At 43.5% G+C, this 16673-nt stretch overlaps 1 protein-coding gene across 1 annotated transcript in view; it reads right to left on the bottom strand.

Annotated features, from left to right (window-relative positions):
* Window positions 1–16673, bottom strand: part of LOC148040859 (uncharacterized) — a 71008-nt gene that overhangs the window by 51528 nt on the left and 2807 nt on the right. Inside the window, exons 2-4 of the mRNA XM_087686630.1 lie at window positions 12388–12507; window positions 11932–12054; window positions 11677–11799 (exon numbers count right to left, since the gene is read on the bottom strand). Of these exons, the coding sequence (XP_087542756.1) occupies window positions 11677–11799; window positions 11932–12054; window positions 12388–12507 (366 nt within the window). The remainder of the gene's footprint in view (window positions 1–11676; window positions 11800–11931; window positions 12055–12387; window positions 12508–16673) is intronic.

The raw sequence follows: 16673 nt of genomic DNA, 5'->3' as shown, positions 1-16673 counted from the left end.
GGATTAACGCGTTCTGGGAGGTCCGCGCCTCGGAAATGCTGACGGAACGTTCCAACCCACTCCATGCCCCGTTCTGGGCCGTTCCCTAGCTATTCCCTGTTTGAAACGATCGTTCCAGCAACGGGGCTTTTTTTTTCTAAAACCTCAATCTTGTCTTGTCCCGCCTCGCACCAATTGGCCCGCAACTCCCGCCTCTCTTGCCTACCTAACCCGCCTCCCGCCTCTCTCAGCTACCTAGCCCGACTGCCAAGCCCGCCTCCCGACTTCCGCCTCTCCCGCCTACCTGGTGCCTCTAATTTCACAAATTATGTCTCTAATTTTACGAATTATGATTGATATGATATATCTCTCTAGATCCGAAGACTTAAGTGTTGATTCTTCTTGTTTTTTTCGTGAAGATAATTGAATTAAGTAGTAAATATTTACATCAAACCATCAGGTCAGCAATCTCTCTGTATCTTTTAAGTGTTGACTCTCTCTCTCTCTCTCTCTCTCTCTCTCTCTCTCTCTCTCTCTCTCTCTCTCTCTCTCTCTCTCTCTCTCTCTCTCTCTCTCTCTCTCTCTCAGTTTGCGCCTAAAGAGGCATCCCCGTATACACCACTATATGAGGACATAATGAGATTTATGAGAATTGGGGATGTTCTACTAGCAGGAGACTTTAATGCACGCACAGGAAGCAACCAATCTGCTTTCTTTGACACTAGTGATGAGATGTTCAGAGATATTGCATTAGATGAAGTGGGATTAGTTAGATCAGCCCAAGATAGAGAGATAACAGAATATGGAACACACCTACTCGCATTGGGAAGTGCACATGGTTTGGCCATCCTTAACGGGCTGTCACAGTGGCCAAGATCTAATGGTTTCACATGTTGGAATAACAAGAAAGGGTCAAGCATAGTGGACTATTTGATTGGATCACCCAACTTGCTACCTGACATAAAAGTTTTTGAAATCTCAAACAGACCAATTGGATTAGCAGCAGACCATGCTATTCTAGCTTTCACAATGCAATATGGGCATATATACGAAGCACAGCCACACATACCAAAATTACCACGCTATGATTTTGGGAAGCGACCTCACACATATAAAGCACTACTGTGCGAGATCCTGAGGAGGAATTCTATGTGGAGCAGCCATTGGGCTTTCCTTCACGGAACCCGAGGGATAAGGTATTCCGCTTGCAAAAAGCTCTTTATGGATTGAAGCAAGCACCGCGATCTTAGTTCCATATAATGGATGAGTTCTTACGGACTCATGGATACCATTCTACCCCTTATGACCCGAACTTATATGTTCGATCTACTGCAGAGGGGCCAGCTATATCCTGCTATATGTTGATGACTTACTCATCATAGGCTCAGATTCTACTGCCATAGCAAACATCAAGGCAAAGCTTAGTGCTACTTTTGAGATGACAAACCTTGGTTCGTTGTCTTATTTTTTGGGGATGGAGGTAGTTCATTCTGGGGTATGCATTTTTGTGTCACAACAGAAGTATGCACTTCAGTTAGTGGAACAACACACTTCGGATCAGACACGGCCAGTGGCCACACCTCCTAATCCTACTATCCACTTATCAAAGGATACCCTAGGACAGCCCTTCAATGCACATACCTATCACTCTATTGTAGAAAAACTTCTTTGGTTAATTCACATTAGACCAAATTTAGCTTACTTAGTTAGCATACTCAATCAGTATTTCACAGCACCTAGGATGTCACATTGGATTGCATGTCTTCGTGTGTTGCGTTATTTACAGTGTATTTATTCTTATGGCCTAACATATGATTCTAGTTTATGTTTACAGGGGTACACTGATTCTAATTGGGTAAGAGATCCCGACACCCGTCGTTCCTATGGTGGCTATCTCTTTACCTTGGGCACAGCTCCCATTTCTTGTTTAGCCGTAAGCAGGAGACGGTGGCGGCTTCCACAGTCAAGGCTGAGTACCAAGCTCTCTTTAATGGCACCACCAAGGCCATCTACCTGAGGAGTTTATTGGCGGCACTTCATTTCCCATGCGACTCTCCCACCGTTGTCTATTGCGACAACCAGAGTGCCATTGTCCTTGCGGGCAATCCGATCATTACACCACGGACGCAGCATGTGGGAGTCCACTTCCATTTTTCCAAAGAGCAAGTTGAGCTACGCACTATCCGCCTAGTGTTTATGCCTACATCCGACAATTTTGCAAATATTTTAATCAAAGCAGTTGATCGGTCAATTCTTCAGTACCTATTATCCAAGATCGGTTACGATACACCCTCCCCTACTTCTTCAGCTTGACAGGAGAGGGTGCTTCCCTCTTGCTTTCCCTTCTAGTTTGAGAGAGGGCAGCTTCTACTCTTGCCAGCAACAGTGATGATGCTTACAGTTTTTTAGACATTCATTCATTTATTCTTCTGTATTGTATTACGAACATTTGTAACTTCATCCGCACTATCAAGATGATATGACTGTAAAAGGGCGCTTGGGCAAGTAAACAATTCTCCTACAAGGGCACTGTCCAAGTGGCACCATTGCATTGTATCTTGCGTGGGCAAGACATCTTGCATCACCCTTTGCATTACTCCATGCATTGGCATTTTGTTCATGTAGTGATAGGTTAGATACAAAGATCGAGAAAGACAATCGTTACGCGTAGTGAGAGACAAAGAGAGTGAGATAAAGCAGAGTAGAGAGTGAGCACATTTGTAGGTACAATGACGAGTCAGTACCCTTAGGTTTTTTAGATAGATATATATGTGTAAGTACAGGTGCTAAAGGTGTGTTTCCAACCGAGCACATTTAAAAGGCACACGGCCTTTATTCCCAGCAATCTCCCACCTAAAGGCAATGTGCCTTAAGAGGAGAAAAGAATCAACTAAGTCTAGGTATATACAAAGCTAAAATACATATATCTATCCAACTCCCATCATCTGCCGGCAATGAGCAAACCTCTCTGCTAGAAGACCCTTCGTGAGAAGGTCTGTAGGGTTATCATCTGTATACACTTTGACAAGCTCAATGCTCTTGTTGTCAAGTACATCTCTAATGAAGTGGTACTTCACCTATATGTGCTTTGTCTTTGCATAAAAGAGAGGATTCCGTGCTAGCATGATAGCACTCTGACTATCACAATGGAGAACAGGTAACTCTATGATGCCAAGCTCTCCCACTAGACGTGAAAGCCATAAAGCCTTCTTGCATGTCTCAGTGGCAACCGCATACTCTGCCTTTGTAGCAGACAATGCAACACACTTTTGTAGCCTGGAGATCCAAGAGATTGCTCCTCCTGTGAAAGTAAACACATACCCAGAATTGGACTTCCTGCAGTCCGCATGACCAGCATAGTCTGCATCCGTAAAGCCAACAACAGATGCCTTCTACTTTCCAAAGTAGATGCACAACTTCTTTGTGCCTTTGAGGTATCTCATAATACCTTTCATTGCATCCCAATGCTTCTTGCAAGGGGTTGCCATGTATCTGCTAACCACTCCCACTGCAAAGGCAATGTCAGGACGTGTAGCAACCATAGCATACATCAAACTGCCAATAGCTGAAGCATATGGTATCTTGGCCGTTTCAGCCTTCCATATTGAAACGCTGCAAAACCTTGGAGATATATTCCTGCTGAGATAGACAGAGTAAGCCTTTCGATCTATCTCTAAGTATTCACATGCCAAGAATGTGATTTGCATCACCAAGATCCTTCATGTCAAAGCTACCATGAAGACTTTGCTTCAGTGAGTCCAACACATGACTGTCCCTGCCAGCAATCAGCATGTCATCAGCATACAAAAGCGAGATAATTACGCTGCCATCTGCTGCCTTTTTGGTATATAAGCAGTGATCCATTTGACTTCTATGAAAGCCTTGGGACTGCATGAATGTATCAAACTTATGATATCATTCTCTTAGTGCTTGTTTAAGTCCATACAAACTCCTTTTGAGTTTACATACCATATTTTCTTTCCCTTGTTCAACAAACCCTTCAGGCTGCTGCGTATATATGTCCTCATGAAGATCACCATGTAAAAATCCAGTCTTTATATCCATCTGTATAAGCTCCATATCCTCAACTGCAACCAAGTCCAAAATGGTTCTCAATGTAGTCATCTTGACTACAGGAGAGAAAATCTCATCAAAGTAAATTCCATTCGTCTGCTTGTACCCCTTTGCAACTAATCTTGCTTTGTACTTTGGTGAGGAACGAGAAGCGACCATCTTGTAAACCCATTTGCATGGAAGTGTTTTCTACCCTTTAGGCAACTGCACCAAGTCCCAAGTGCCATTTTTCTCAAGAGATTCCATCTCTCACAACATGGCTTTATATCATTTCTTGCTGTCATGTCTGTCCATTGCTTCCTTGAAGCAAGACGGTTCACCACAATCTACCAACATGGCATATTCAGCCACATTATTTGCACCAGGAACAAATCTGTCAGGTTGTTTAGCAGCCCTAGACGATCTCCTAACCCAATGGTCATTGTTTGCTGGCTGTTCTTGCAATTTTCCATTTTCAGCATACTGTCCTAGCATTTCAGCCTGAAAATCAGCATTAATAGCTTGTTGTCCTGGCTGTTCCTGCACATGTAGTGACTCATTATCATGGGCAATAGCTGGCTGATAATTTCCTGCATTTACACGTTCATTTACGGCAGGTATTTGCAGCTGTACAGAGGGCACATATTGCTGTCCAAAAGGTATTTCTTCCCAGAATACAACCCTACAGACCTCCTCAGTCTTTTCGGGCTGTTTGTGCATGCGATCTTCCCGGAAGATAACGTCATTGTTACGTACTAGTTTCCTTTTCTCGGGATCCCACAATCTATACCCCATTTCACCCTCGTCACCATATCCTAGGAAAATACATTTACAGGACTTTGGCTCAAGTTTGCTGCATTTTTCTTTATGAATGTGCACAAAAGCCTCATAGCCAAACACTTTCAAACGAGCATATGAAGGTGGCTTGCCAGACCACGCTTCTTGGGGAACTCCCCCCCTCCCCCCCCCCCCCCCCCCCAAAGACTTGTTTGGCAACCGATTAATTAAGTGAACGGCTATCATAACAGCCTCTGCCCAAAAACCATGGGGTAATGCAGCATGAGACAACATCGTACGGACCTTATCCTGTATGATCCAATTCATACGCTCTACAACTCCATTTTGGGGCGGATTATGAGGGGCAGTGAGCTCCCTCTTTATTCCTTTGCTATCACAAAATGCCTAAAAGGCCTTGGACACATATTCTCCACCATTATCAGAGCGAAGACACTTAAGTGTCTTATCTGTCTGAATCTCAGCCAATGCCAATAATTTTTTAAACTTGTCAAGCACTTCATCCTTGTTACGAATAGGATAAACCCATACCTTCCGTGGAGCATCATCGACAAAGGTGACAAAATATTTCTTTCCCCCTAAAGATAATCCTGGCACTTGACATACATCCGAATGTACTAACTCTAGAGGAGAAGATTTTAAAGAAATAGATTTTTTATGAGACATTTGTGCATGTTTGCCACAAATACAATGATCACAGTGCTCAAAATCAGCATAACGAAGACAAGGCAAGTAACCCAAACGAGAAAGCACTTTCATTTTTGTTTGACTCATGTGTCCCAACCGGCCATGCCACAAAGAAACACTTGGCTGCTCGGTCACGGCAACAACATGGTCACGCACACTAGATACATGAAGTGGATACAGAGTATCACTCTTGCAACCTCTGGCAATCACTCTTGATCCCTTACTAATCTTCCATTTTCCGTCACCAAAGATGATATGAAAACCATCATCATCTAGCTGCCCTATGCTAATCAAGCTCTTCTTGAGCTGAGGTACATGCCATACATGCTGAAGCGTAAAGACAGAGCCATGCTGAAACTGTAACTGCACACTGCCAATACCTGCAATCTCACATGCATAGTTGTCCCCAAGATGGACAACACCATGTCCACCCCCTGTATAGGTGGAGAACCACTTACGATGAGAGGTAACATGAAAGGAAGTACCTCAATCGAGAATCCAGGTATGCATGTCATCATCTGTACCTGCAAGTAAAGCATGTGCACCAAAGTGTGAAGAGACAAAGAGTACGTCACTCCCACTATCACTCTCATGAGTGACTACATTCACCTCTTCAATTTTTACACTGCTCTTCTTAGGCTGACTGTCCTTCTTCTCTTCCTTGCTATCATCTGTCTTCTTGCCTTTTCCTTTCTCTTTCTTCCATTTGTAGCAATCACGTTTAAAGTGACCCTTCTTGCCACAATGATAACATTCAATATCTTTGCCACGTGATTTACTGTGTTCCTTGCTATCATATTTGCCCTTTTGCTGTGATCTACCCCTAGTATGCAAAGCACTAGAAGACTTACTGGATGCAATGTTCTATTGATTCATCTCTTCCATAAGTAAAGCACTCTCTACAACAGCATACAAAAGGATCACATTAGAATTGCTCATAGCAGTCCTGAATGTATCCCAACTCTCTTGTAGATTGCAAAGCAAGAAAGTAGCCTTAAATTCCTCATCAATCATGAACTTCAAGGCAACCAGCTGGCTGAAAATGGAGTTAAACTCACTCAAGTGAGTAGACATTGCTGTACCCTCTTTCATACGCAAATCCATAAGCTTTTTCAGCCAATACACTTTGCTTGCAGCACTCTTCTGTGCATACAGTTCTTCCAGTCTAGTCCATACAGCATATGCAGAATCCAAACCTTCAATGTTGAACAGCAAGGCATAAAAAATCGATAGCTCTATGGTTGAGCATGCAAGCTCATTTAACTCATCCCAACCGTCCTGTTCCATGTCCGCGGGCTTTGCCTCTTTGGTTTTGATCGGCTTTGCCTGCTTCTTTTGCAACACGATATTGTAGCACTGCTTTTGCCAAACTGCAAAGTTATGTGCGCCTTCAAGCTTCTTTATGTGCATCAAATTACTGCTATCATTGCTGCCAGCCATGATTTTCAGCCCAAATGTGACCAAAAAACAGCAAATGCAGGCCCAAAACTGTCACCCAAGTGACTAAGGTACAAACAAGTACCAATCAGCAATAAATGACCACGTAAAAGCACAGATTTCAAATCTGTAATTAAATATTCAGAAGCACCAAACCATGTGCTACAACATTCCACAATTGATTACAGCTGTTCCAAGGGCATATGCATCACATTACATGAGAAATCCCAGATTCTAGCTGCAATTTCTGTTGTACATGTACCCACGGGCATAAAATTTGACACGAATGGCCAAAAGCCCCAAAATTTTGTGCTCAAAGCATCAAACACACATCTGCATTTTCTCTATCATGCATAGGACAAGCCAATTTTGCCAAAATAGAGCAATTTCAGCAAAACCCCCAAATTTTACCAAGTGTTGATGTCCAAATTGCATGGAATTCAACCTGCATGTACATAAAATGACCAAATGCTGCATAGATTTTGCCCAAACTGCAAAAGCCCCAAATTGCACGGGGTCCAATGTGCATCAATGTCTAGAAATTGGGTAAATTTCAGCCCAATTTTGCATGTACATGAAAAGCCTCAAATGTCAAGGACAAAATGTCACAAATTCCTGCAATTTGTGAGATAGATATCACTATTGCATCTTACTCACACCAAATCTAGACAAATCCCCAAATTTTCCAAGTCCTGCGTGCACTAATTTTAGTAAAATTGAGAGAATTTCACTAAAATGTGAAAAGTCCCAAAATTCCCGGGCAAATGTGCACCGACTTTGCAATTTCTAAATCAGATTGTCCAATCTGTGTTGAGATCCCCGAATTCAGGAAAAGCCCCAAATTTCTAGCTCAATTTTGCACAGATCTGAGATTTTGTGCTTGCACGCACGAACCTTGGTTAGAAGGCAGAGGACTTTTCAAAAAAAAAATTGAAAAAGAAATAGATGACAAGTCCATTGACCCGTCAGTCGAGCGCCGTGAGCCCCGCTCCCAGTTCTGTCCATGCTGGTCACGCTCATCAGCGCCTGCTAGTCTCGCCCCCGCTGGTCATCAGCACAGCCATGAAGCCGTGTCGCCCTAGTCGCATGCGCCTTCTGGCGCCTGGTCGCGACTCCTGCCCGTCACGTCTGCTGCAGCACACTGTTGCCCGCTGGTCCGCGCTGGACCAGTCGTCTGGTCCTGCTGTTCTAGGGCCGCTTGTCGTTCGTCAGCTACTGCAATCGACTGCCTCCCGCCTGCTTGCAAGGTCAGAAAACAACCTCACAACCTGCACGCCTGATTGTCAGCTCCTCCTCGAACTCCAAGAAGTACGAACTCCTTAACCACAGTTCTAATACTAGTTTGTAGTGACGGGTTAGGCACGGAGATCGAGACAGACAATCGTTACGCGCAATGAGAGACAGAGAGAGTGAGATAGAGCAAAGTAGAGAGTAAGCACGTTCGTAGGTACAATGACGAGTCAGTACCTTTAGGTTTTTTAGATAGATATATATGTGTAAGTACAGGTACTAAGGGTGTGTTCACACCCGAGCACATTTAAAAGGCACGAGGCCTTTATTCCCAACAGTTCATGTAAACATGCATCTATGTGCATTTATCCCTTTTCGGTCTTTTGGAGTGGTCGACCCTAGATCCACCATATTCGTGGCATTACCTATGGCAGTCTCCAAGGCAGTTTTTCCTTTGCTTGCTTGCTTTGCTGGTCTTGTTTGCATCACAGGTTTTGCTATATCCACACCTTAGCCTTATTCTTCTTCACCGACACCCATGGGATAGTATGCTTGTTTTGTGAAGGTCTTGGGTCTAACCATCCTTTATCATTCTCTCGTTTGGGGCACGGATACTCAATATGACAAAAATTAATTTGAACCCCCACTAAATGCTAAATCTATCACATTCAAAAAAAAAAACAAAACAAAACAAAAAGAGCAATCAATAGCTGATTCCATCCGCCTTTGTAGGGCTTGGTAGGCCACTAGGCAACCAACGTGCACCCTTTGTCCGATGCCCTCTCCTCTCTAGGGTACTCACTTGGGCTCCCTTGGTAAGATTCCCATCGCCTCTGTAGTCTTAGTAGGCCACTGGGCAACCGACACGCACCCTTTGTCCAATGCTCTAGCTGCTTTGGGGTGGGACACCTTGGGGTAAAAGATCTTTCTCGTGGCACCGTTGTTGGGTCTAAGAGGGGATGTTGAGCTAAAAATGCATTAGCTTTACTTAAACCACCCCAAAACTTGCTTAATTAATGAAGAAACCTTGTTTATTTAAAAGAAATGCAATCCTAGACAGTTTCTGTGTCCCATAAGCACAAACCCACTTGGGAGGCCCCAAACTTTCTATAAATACGTATGTTTGCCCTCCATTCAACCCTCAACCTCGTTTTTGCATATTTTAGGTATTTCAGCTTGCTACCCATACCCTGTTTGTGGAGGACATCTCAGCCGAAGAAGTCCATTGTTGTCTACTTCAATTGGCGCCTCATTTCCAGCCCTCTTCTCGCAGTATGGAGCTGATCCCAGTCAAGCCACTGCTATTCCTGCACAGATCTGCTGCCATACAGCCTGCCACATCATCATAGCCCTGTGTTTGCTTCCTGTAGGCTGTCGCCCAACTATCCTGCATGTCGACTGACAATTTTCTCTCTTCTCTGTTGTCGCCCAACATCTGCAGCCTGCGTTTGGCTATTTTCTCTCTCATCAGCCTGCGTTTACTGCATATTCTCTCTCCTCACTGTTGTCTGCATCAGATCTAGCTTCTCACAACTGTGTTTGCTGGTGTTCGACATCCGGAGGCTGCCTTGCTACAATTTGGGATCTGTTCGAAGTACGACACACTCCAGCTCATTGCCCTTGCCCTGATCCTTGAGATACAAGAGTTCGAGATTCAATATTCATTCACTGTATAGTGTGTTTGTTGCATGAGCATTTTATATTCAGCAATTATATCACTTCAGTTATTTTCTGTGTTCTTTGTCTCTAAGTTACCCTAACCCTAACTGTGTTCTTTTATCAGTCTGTGCTTTGTCGTACTTTTGTTATTTGTGTTTCTGTGTCAAAGTATTTCTTTACACCCTCCACCACGGAACCCTCCCTGGTTCGATCGATGGCCCCACAACAAGGGACCACCTTAGACACATCCATGAAGACATGCAGAGCTTGCAACCCACATCGAGCTGATCCACGCCCCCGTAATAGACATCATTTATAGATATAGAGCCTACCACCCACATTGAACTAGTCCACGCGCTCATAGAAGGCATCATTTACAAATACAGAGGATACTACACCATCACAAGGGGACCTACCTCGCCACTTCGGCCTCTCTATGCTAGACAGACCCATGAGAGATATCCTAAGATAAGAGTGCTTCCTAAGCAGTTCCACACTGTATCAAGCTTAGACACCATTTTTACTCATCAGCCATGTATTGTTCACTGTTTATTTTCCATTTAGATAGTTTTAGCATTAGATGTTAACTATTTTGGGACATGGGAAATTTCCTAAATTTTCTAACGTAACACTTTGATCTCATATACCAAATTGGCCTTTTGTAGACATTAATATAACCTTCTTTCTTCCTTCCTTCTTTCTCTCTTATTTTTCGTAATAGGTAACTGTTTTAATTATGAAAAAATACAAGTGCAAGATCGCAAGATTACATGATGTAGGATGGCTCTAGTCCATCATGCATAAAGGTGCAAAGTCATGGCAAAGGAACAAAGGAGATTGCCATATACCAAGGGACCAAATCATCTCTAACCAAGATATCAGTATGCTGTAGAAGGTCAAGTTGCCGCTGGAGAAGACCCTTAAGTTTCACAACATGACGCTTTCTCTCTCTCTCTCTCTCTCTCTCTCTCTCTCTCTCTCTCTCTCTCTCTCTCTCTCTCTCTCTCTCTCTCTCCACGTAATGGGTTGTTTATATTAATTACGAAAAAAGTTACAAGATAACAGGATTACAAAGTTCAAGGTGACTCTAGGTCATCATATGTGAACCAGTTACAATGGATTCAACAAACAAAAAAGGACGAGCGTGTAAGAGGCACCCCGGGATTGAACAAAAGAGCTTTGAAGATAAAAGAAACATTAATATCATGAAATTGAAGTATAATGTGAATGACACTCCTAAAAGCTCATGTAAACGTATCCATGTGTACTTGCGTAAACTTAGAAACATACAAGATAAACTTGTAGCAATGGGAGAAGTCAAGAATGAGAATATGATTCAAGATATTCTCAAAGGGATCAAGGAGTATAAGCACTTTTCCATTGCTCTTGTAGTAGTAAGGAGAGAAGTTTCCCTCATTACAAGATCTTACATCACTTATAATTCAAGAAGAAAAGAGATTTGTTGAAGACTACTCAAGCTCAAGCAATCAAATACTTAGCCCTACCATACATACAAAAGTAAGATTTATTTCAAGGGGTGGAAGAAATGGAAGAGGCAACCACCATCACATCAACTCTAGGATTATCAGTTCATCAAATTAAGCTCAAAACCATCAACCACATCAACAATTTAAGAGGGGAAGATGCAACCACCAAGGTAGAAGAAGAAGAGGCAATGGAAGAAGACCTAGCAATTGCTATACTTAAGGCATATAGTGTTTGCCATATAGAAACATACGGAAAACTGCCATGCTCCCCAATACATAAACAAAGTGCAAGACATTGTCCTACAGACCACATTGCAAGTACATAGCATAGAATATAAAACTTCATCACCTCCATTCCACAAGCAACCTTGTTTGTACCAAGGTCAGAATACACTTCATTGCCTTGATCATATGGTAATTGAACAGTAAGAACTTCAGGATCCACCGTAAAAACTTGAACCCTTCTCATCACCTGCAAATTTAAAAACTGTCTGTCTGTTTAACAACAAAACCAAAATCTTGCTTACATGAACTAAAAATCTGTGCACAAACACAGGTTGCACTCGATTAAGTACTTGACTTAAAAACATGAAGCACAACACACCTTATCATTGTTTCGTAGTTGAAGCATTGCCGTATACTTCTTGAAAGGTTCATAATGAGAAAAGTTGATCTCTGGTGGAAAGGGCTGGAACAAGGGTTCATCTTCTGGAACTGATGACACATGCTGCAGAACATGAAAGGACACCCCCCCCCCCCCCCAACCCTTTTATTGAATGCTAAAACAATGGAGGAAAACATTTTCGTTCAAGTGTGTCACCTACAGATCGTGTAAGTTCATTATTGAAGTCACCCAGTGGTATAAGAAAGCCTTTTCATTTTAAATGTGTTACACATGAGATCAAAGTTGGAATATAGCCTTTTTGAAACTAGAGAGCCATCAGATCTGATAAGGAAAACTAAAGCAACATGGCATGATTCTTAAAACCTGCACAAATCATAGAGTTGACTTTGCACACCTACTACAAGGCAATTAAAGAAAAACTATAGTTTGCCACACCTGATAAGGTTGGTCAGCAAAGTTATGTTGTTCAATGATACAAGGCTTTGGTCGTACTGCTCCATCTCTGTGTACAAGTGGCGGATCTAAAAGGTCTTTCACAAGTTCACTAGGCCGTTTCTGCATGAAGTCTCAAGCATTGATAACCAGAAAAAAGTGGCTGAATCAGCTTACTGTTTGTACATTCTTCACTTTCCTACAACCCCTAGTGAAACTTACCACAAACAAGACATCAAGTTGCTTGAAAAGTGATAAGAAAGCTGCTTACTTACTGTTCATATAGAGTTTTCCTCGTAAATGATTAGCTAAATCTATTAGAAAAAAATACAACCTTTGACAAAGCACTAATGCCTTTACAAACTGTGCTGTGTTTTGTTAATCAAGCCAACTCAAGAAAATACTGATGAAGCTCCAGGACTTTGAAGTTTTACTTATGTCATGAATACAATAATTGTTCGTAGGTATATCATGTATGTCTTCTAATTCAGATATATCATGTATGTAATTACAGTAACCAAGATCACGAAGGATCAATGATGGATAATGAAAGTGGGAGGGCAGGCCACCTATATATAGGCAGAAAGTGGCAAAACCCTGAATAGGGTCAAAACCCTAAAAAGGCCAAAAGTGCCCAAAAAGAAGCACTAATGTGCCCTCCATCTAAAGTATCTGAAACACATAAAATAACAAACAAATACAATGTCAAAGCACCTAATGTCCTCGTCTAACTCAGATTGAGGCTCACAAGCACGAGATGACCACACAAGACACACGATTGCTAACAATTATACCCAACCACCCCAACTCTACTTCCAGCCATTCCCCCCGAACCCCCCAAGGCTTGTATCATGCACCCACTCCCTCTACTCATCACCACCTCTACCCTGTTGAACCTCTATTGGCCACTATGCCCGCGTGTTCACAGATAGGCCTGCTCACAGAAGCTTTTCCCACCCCCCTCCTAACACCGACTCCCTTCCAACCTCTCTCTCCTGTCGGCAGCTGACTCCACACCACCTCGCCGGGCGCCCGGTCCCCCCTCCCCTCCTTTTGACTGTCAAAGGTTCATTACCAGTTGCTCCATCCTTTTGCAATGGCTTTTAACCCAGTTGAACAGCAGCAAAAACAAAATTCAGAGCAGAGAAGAAATTCTATTAATAAGACTCCTCGAAACAATATCCCAAGGCAAAATGCAAAATACAAAGCACCCCTACAAGGGACTTCCATATCAAAAAATATGTAACAAAAGGAAGTCTATTACAAAGCCTAAATGTATAACCAGTCAAGATGTCTACAATGCCGCACACCATGTGTATCTAAAAAAGGAAGAAAGTGCGAGAATCCCATGTCCTAAGAAAAGCATCTCTCTTCCTTCTCATAGTCTCAAAACTGCCTTGTATTCTCTCCCATCTCCCATGAAGAGTATGCACAATTTCTCTCCAAATCCTAGAGAGAGTCTCTATGTAGATATTATCAAAAGTTGACATACCAGCGAGACAGTAGGGTTTGCGGGGAGGAACACGGAGTGAACTCGGCAAACATGGAGAAGAGAAGAAAAGAGAGGAAAAACTCTAATGAATGAAATGATGAAGTTCTGAATCATGGAGTGAATGTGATACAAGGGAACAAGGGTGCCGTAGCATAAGAAAGATGATGAAGACAGCCCCACGAACCACGAACCGCAATGTCCTCTTGAAGGGGTGTGAGGGTAGTGGAGAGGCTGGAGAGAAGAGGTGACGGACTGAATGAATCAGCCGTAAGCAATGAATGAGAGAGTGACCTATAAATAGGCACCCTAAACACAAAACGCAAAAACGCAAAAATGCAAACTGCGGGTAAAGGGTGAAGGGTTTCTCAACACCCCCTCTCAGGCCCAAAAAGGGGAACAAGAGAAGAGTGAGGTAAAGATGCAATGCTACATGCTGAAGAATGCTCATGCAGCAGGTGTCACTTGGACAGTATCCCTCATGGGAATATTTTTCACTTGCCCAAGCGCCCTAGTACAAAGATTATGAAATCATGCAATACATAGGAGGTAGAGGATCCCTAAGATCCAAGATTTCCACCTGAAAGGGAGCCAGTAGTAAAGAACAATAGACAGAGTGAACTGGAGAACCCGAAACTCAACCTCAAGAGAGAAGCCACTAGCTCCATGCATCCATGCTGGAAAGAAAACGAAGGTCTCGTCACCAAATCGCGGCTGAACTTCCGAGGTCCCGATCTAGGTGGTACTTGAAGATCCTGGGTATCAGTAGAAGAGATGATTGGTCGAAAACAGCCACCCCAAGAAAGTAGAGGATGGGTGAAGAGTTTCATGTGGAGTAGGTTCCCCCTCTGAGGTGGGAGGTAAAGGAGCCTCCGCTAAAGTCAAAGAAGAAGTAGATGCCCCCTCTAAGGGCAAAGAAATAGCATCCCCCTCTGAAGTAGATAGGGAATCCAAAAACTCATGAATCACGGACTCTGAAATGTCTGATGACGAAGAAAGTGCCGCCGGTCATGTTGAAGAAGGTATCTAGGGTGCCGAAGAGGAGCCAGAAAGCACCCAGAAGTGGCCTCTCGAACCTTAGTGGAAGAGGGTAGGAAAGGAGGCTCGAGATGAGCCAAGGGTGGGGAAGGGTGGAACTCAGAATGAGCAAGAGGTGGGCAACAGTCGTCGTCTCTCAGTGGAGCAAACTGGGAAGCCGAAGAAGAGGAAGGAGTCAAGTAACCACTGTCTCTTAAAGGAGCAGACTGACGAGGAGACGGTATTAAACAATCACTGACTCTAGATAGAGTGTACTGCAAATCCATAGGCCGTGGAAGCCACTGTACCTGAAAATAAGTGGAAGAAGACTACCATTGGCATTGCGACGCCAGGAGGTCGTAGCGCAATCGATCCTCCATGTGCTCGAAAGGACTCAGTGCACATCGGATGTCTCTTATTGCCTTGAGCATAGTACACTGATAGCCGATGCAGAATGATCTTTATGGCCTAGAAAGAAGAGGTGGCACAAGGAGTGCCTAGTGGAAGACGCATATACTCCAAGGAGATGGGGAGCAAAGGTCGAAGTTGGCAAGCATCGGTGGTGTATCCGATGATGGCACAATAGGAGCACCTAGTAGTCTAGTCATCTGTTGGTAAAGAAGCCATGGATACCAGTGTGCCTTGCTGAAGAAGAAAGTGGTCAGCCACCATGAACCACGAACTGCAATGTCCGTCTCAAGGGGTGTGAGGGCAGTGTGAAGCACGAACCGCAATGTCTGTCTCAAAGGGTGGAAGGGCAGTGGAAGGGCTGGAAGTGAGCTGCCTGTGGGAGGAAGATGCGACCAACAGTAAGAGATTGGAACAAGTAGAAAAACGCAGGTCAAGAGAGAGAAATACTAAAAACGTAGGCAGCACAGCTTACAGGAGAGAGAAAGACTAAAAACGCAGGCAACAAGAGAGAAACACTAAAAACGCACAGGACAGTCTGCAGGGAAGAGAAAGACTAAAAACGCAGGCAACAGGAGAGAGAGGCTAAAAACGCAGGCAGCAGGAATGTGATGACGTGGCAGGCTGTATGACAGCAGATCTGCACACAGGAACAGCAGTCGCCTAACTGAAATCAGCTCCAAACTGCGTGAAGAGGGCTAGAAATCAGACGCCAACTGATGGAGACAGCAATGGACAGCTTCAGCTAAGATATCCTCCGCGAACAAGGTGTAGGGAGCAAGCTCAAACACCTGAAATCTGCAAAAACGAGATTTTGATACAGCGGAAGAAAAAGAGAAGTGGATGCCGAACCCGCCACCGATCTTTGTCTTTACTGGAATGGAGGATCTTCACTGCTAGGTGAGCTAATCCAGCTCTAATACCATGTCAAAAGATGACGTACCAATGAGACAGTAGGATTTGCAAGGAGAAACAAGGAGTGAACTCGGCAAAAATGGAGAAGAGAAAAGAAGAGAGAAAAAAACTCTGATGAATGGAATGATGAAGTTCTAAATCATGGAGTGAATGTGATACAAGGGAACAAGGGTGCCGTAGCACAAGGAAGATGATGAAGACAACCACGAACCGCAATGTCCTCCTAAAGGGGTGTCAGGGTAGTGGAGAGGCTGGAGAGAAGAGATAATGGACTGAATAAATCAACCATAAGAAATGAATGAAAGTGTGGCCTATAAATAGGCACAATCAGTCTAGGATGGCACCCCTTTTTGGAGCTGCAAATCCTAAACGCAAAACGCAAAAACGCAAAAATGCAAACTACAGGTGAAGGATGAAGGGTTTCTCAACAGATATATCCAAAAAGTCAATGGCTGGCTAC

The sequence above is a fragment of the Lygodium microphyllum genome, chromosome 1, assembly GCF_053477565.2.
Source record: "Lygodium microphyllum isolate KBCC chromosome 1, Lygodium_microphyllum_v1.1.10, whole genome shotgun sequence".
NCBI lineage: Eukaryota > Viridiplantae > Streptophyta > Polypodiopsida > Schizaeales > Lygodiaceae > Lygodium > Lygodium microphyllum.
Note: the sequence above shows the minus strand (reverse complement) of the source record. Positions and strands in the feature narration are given on the sequence as shown.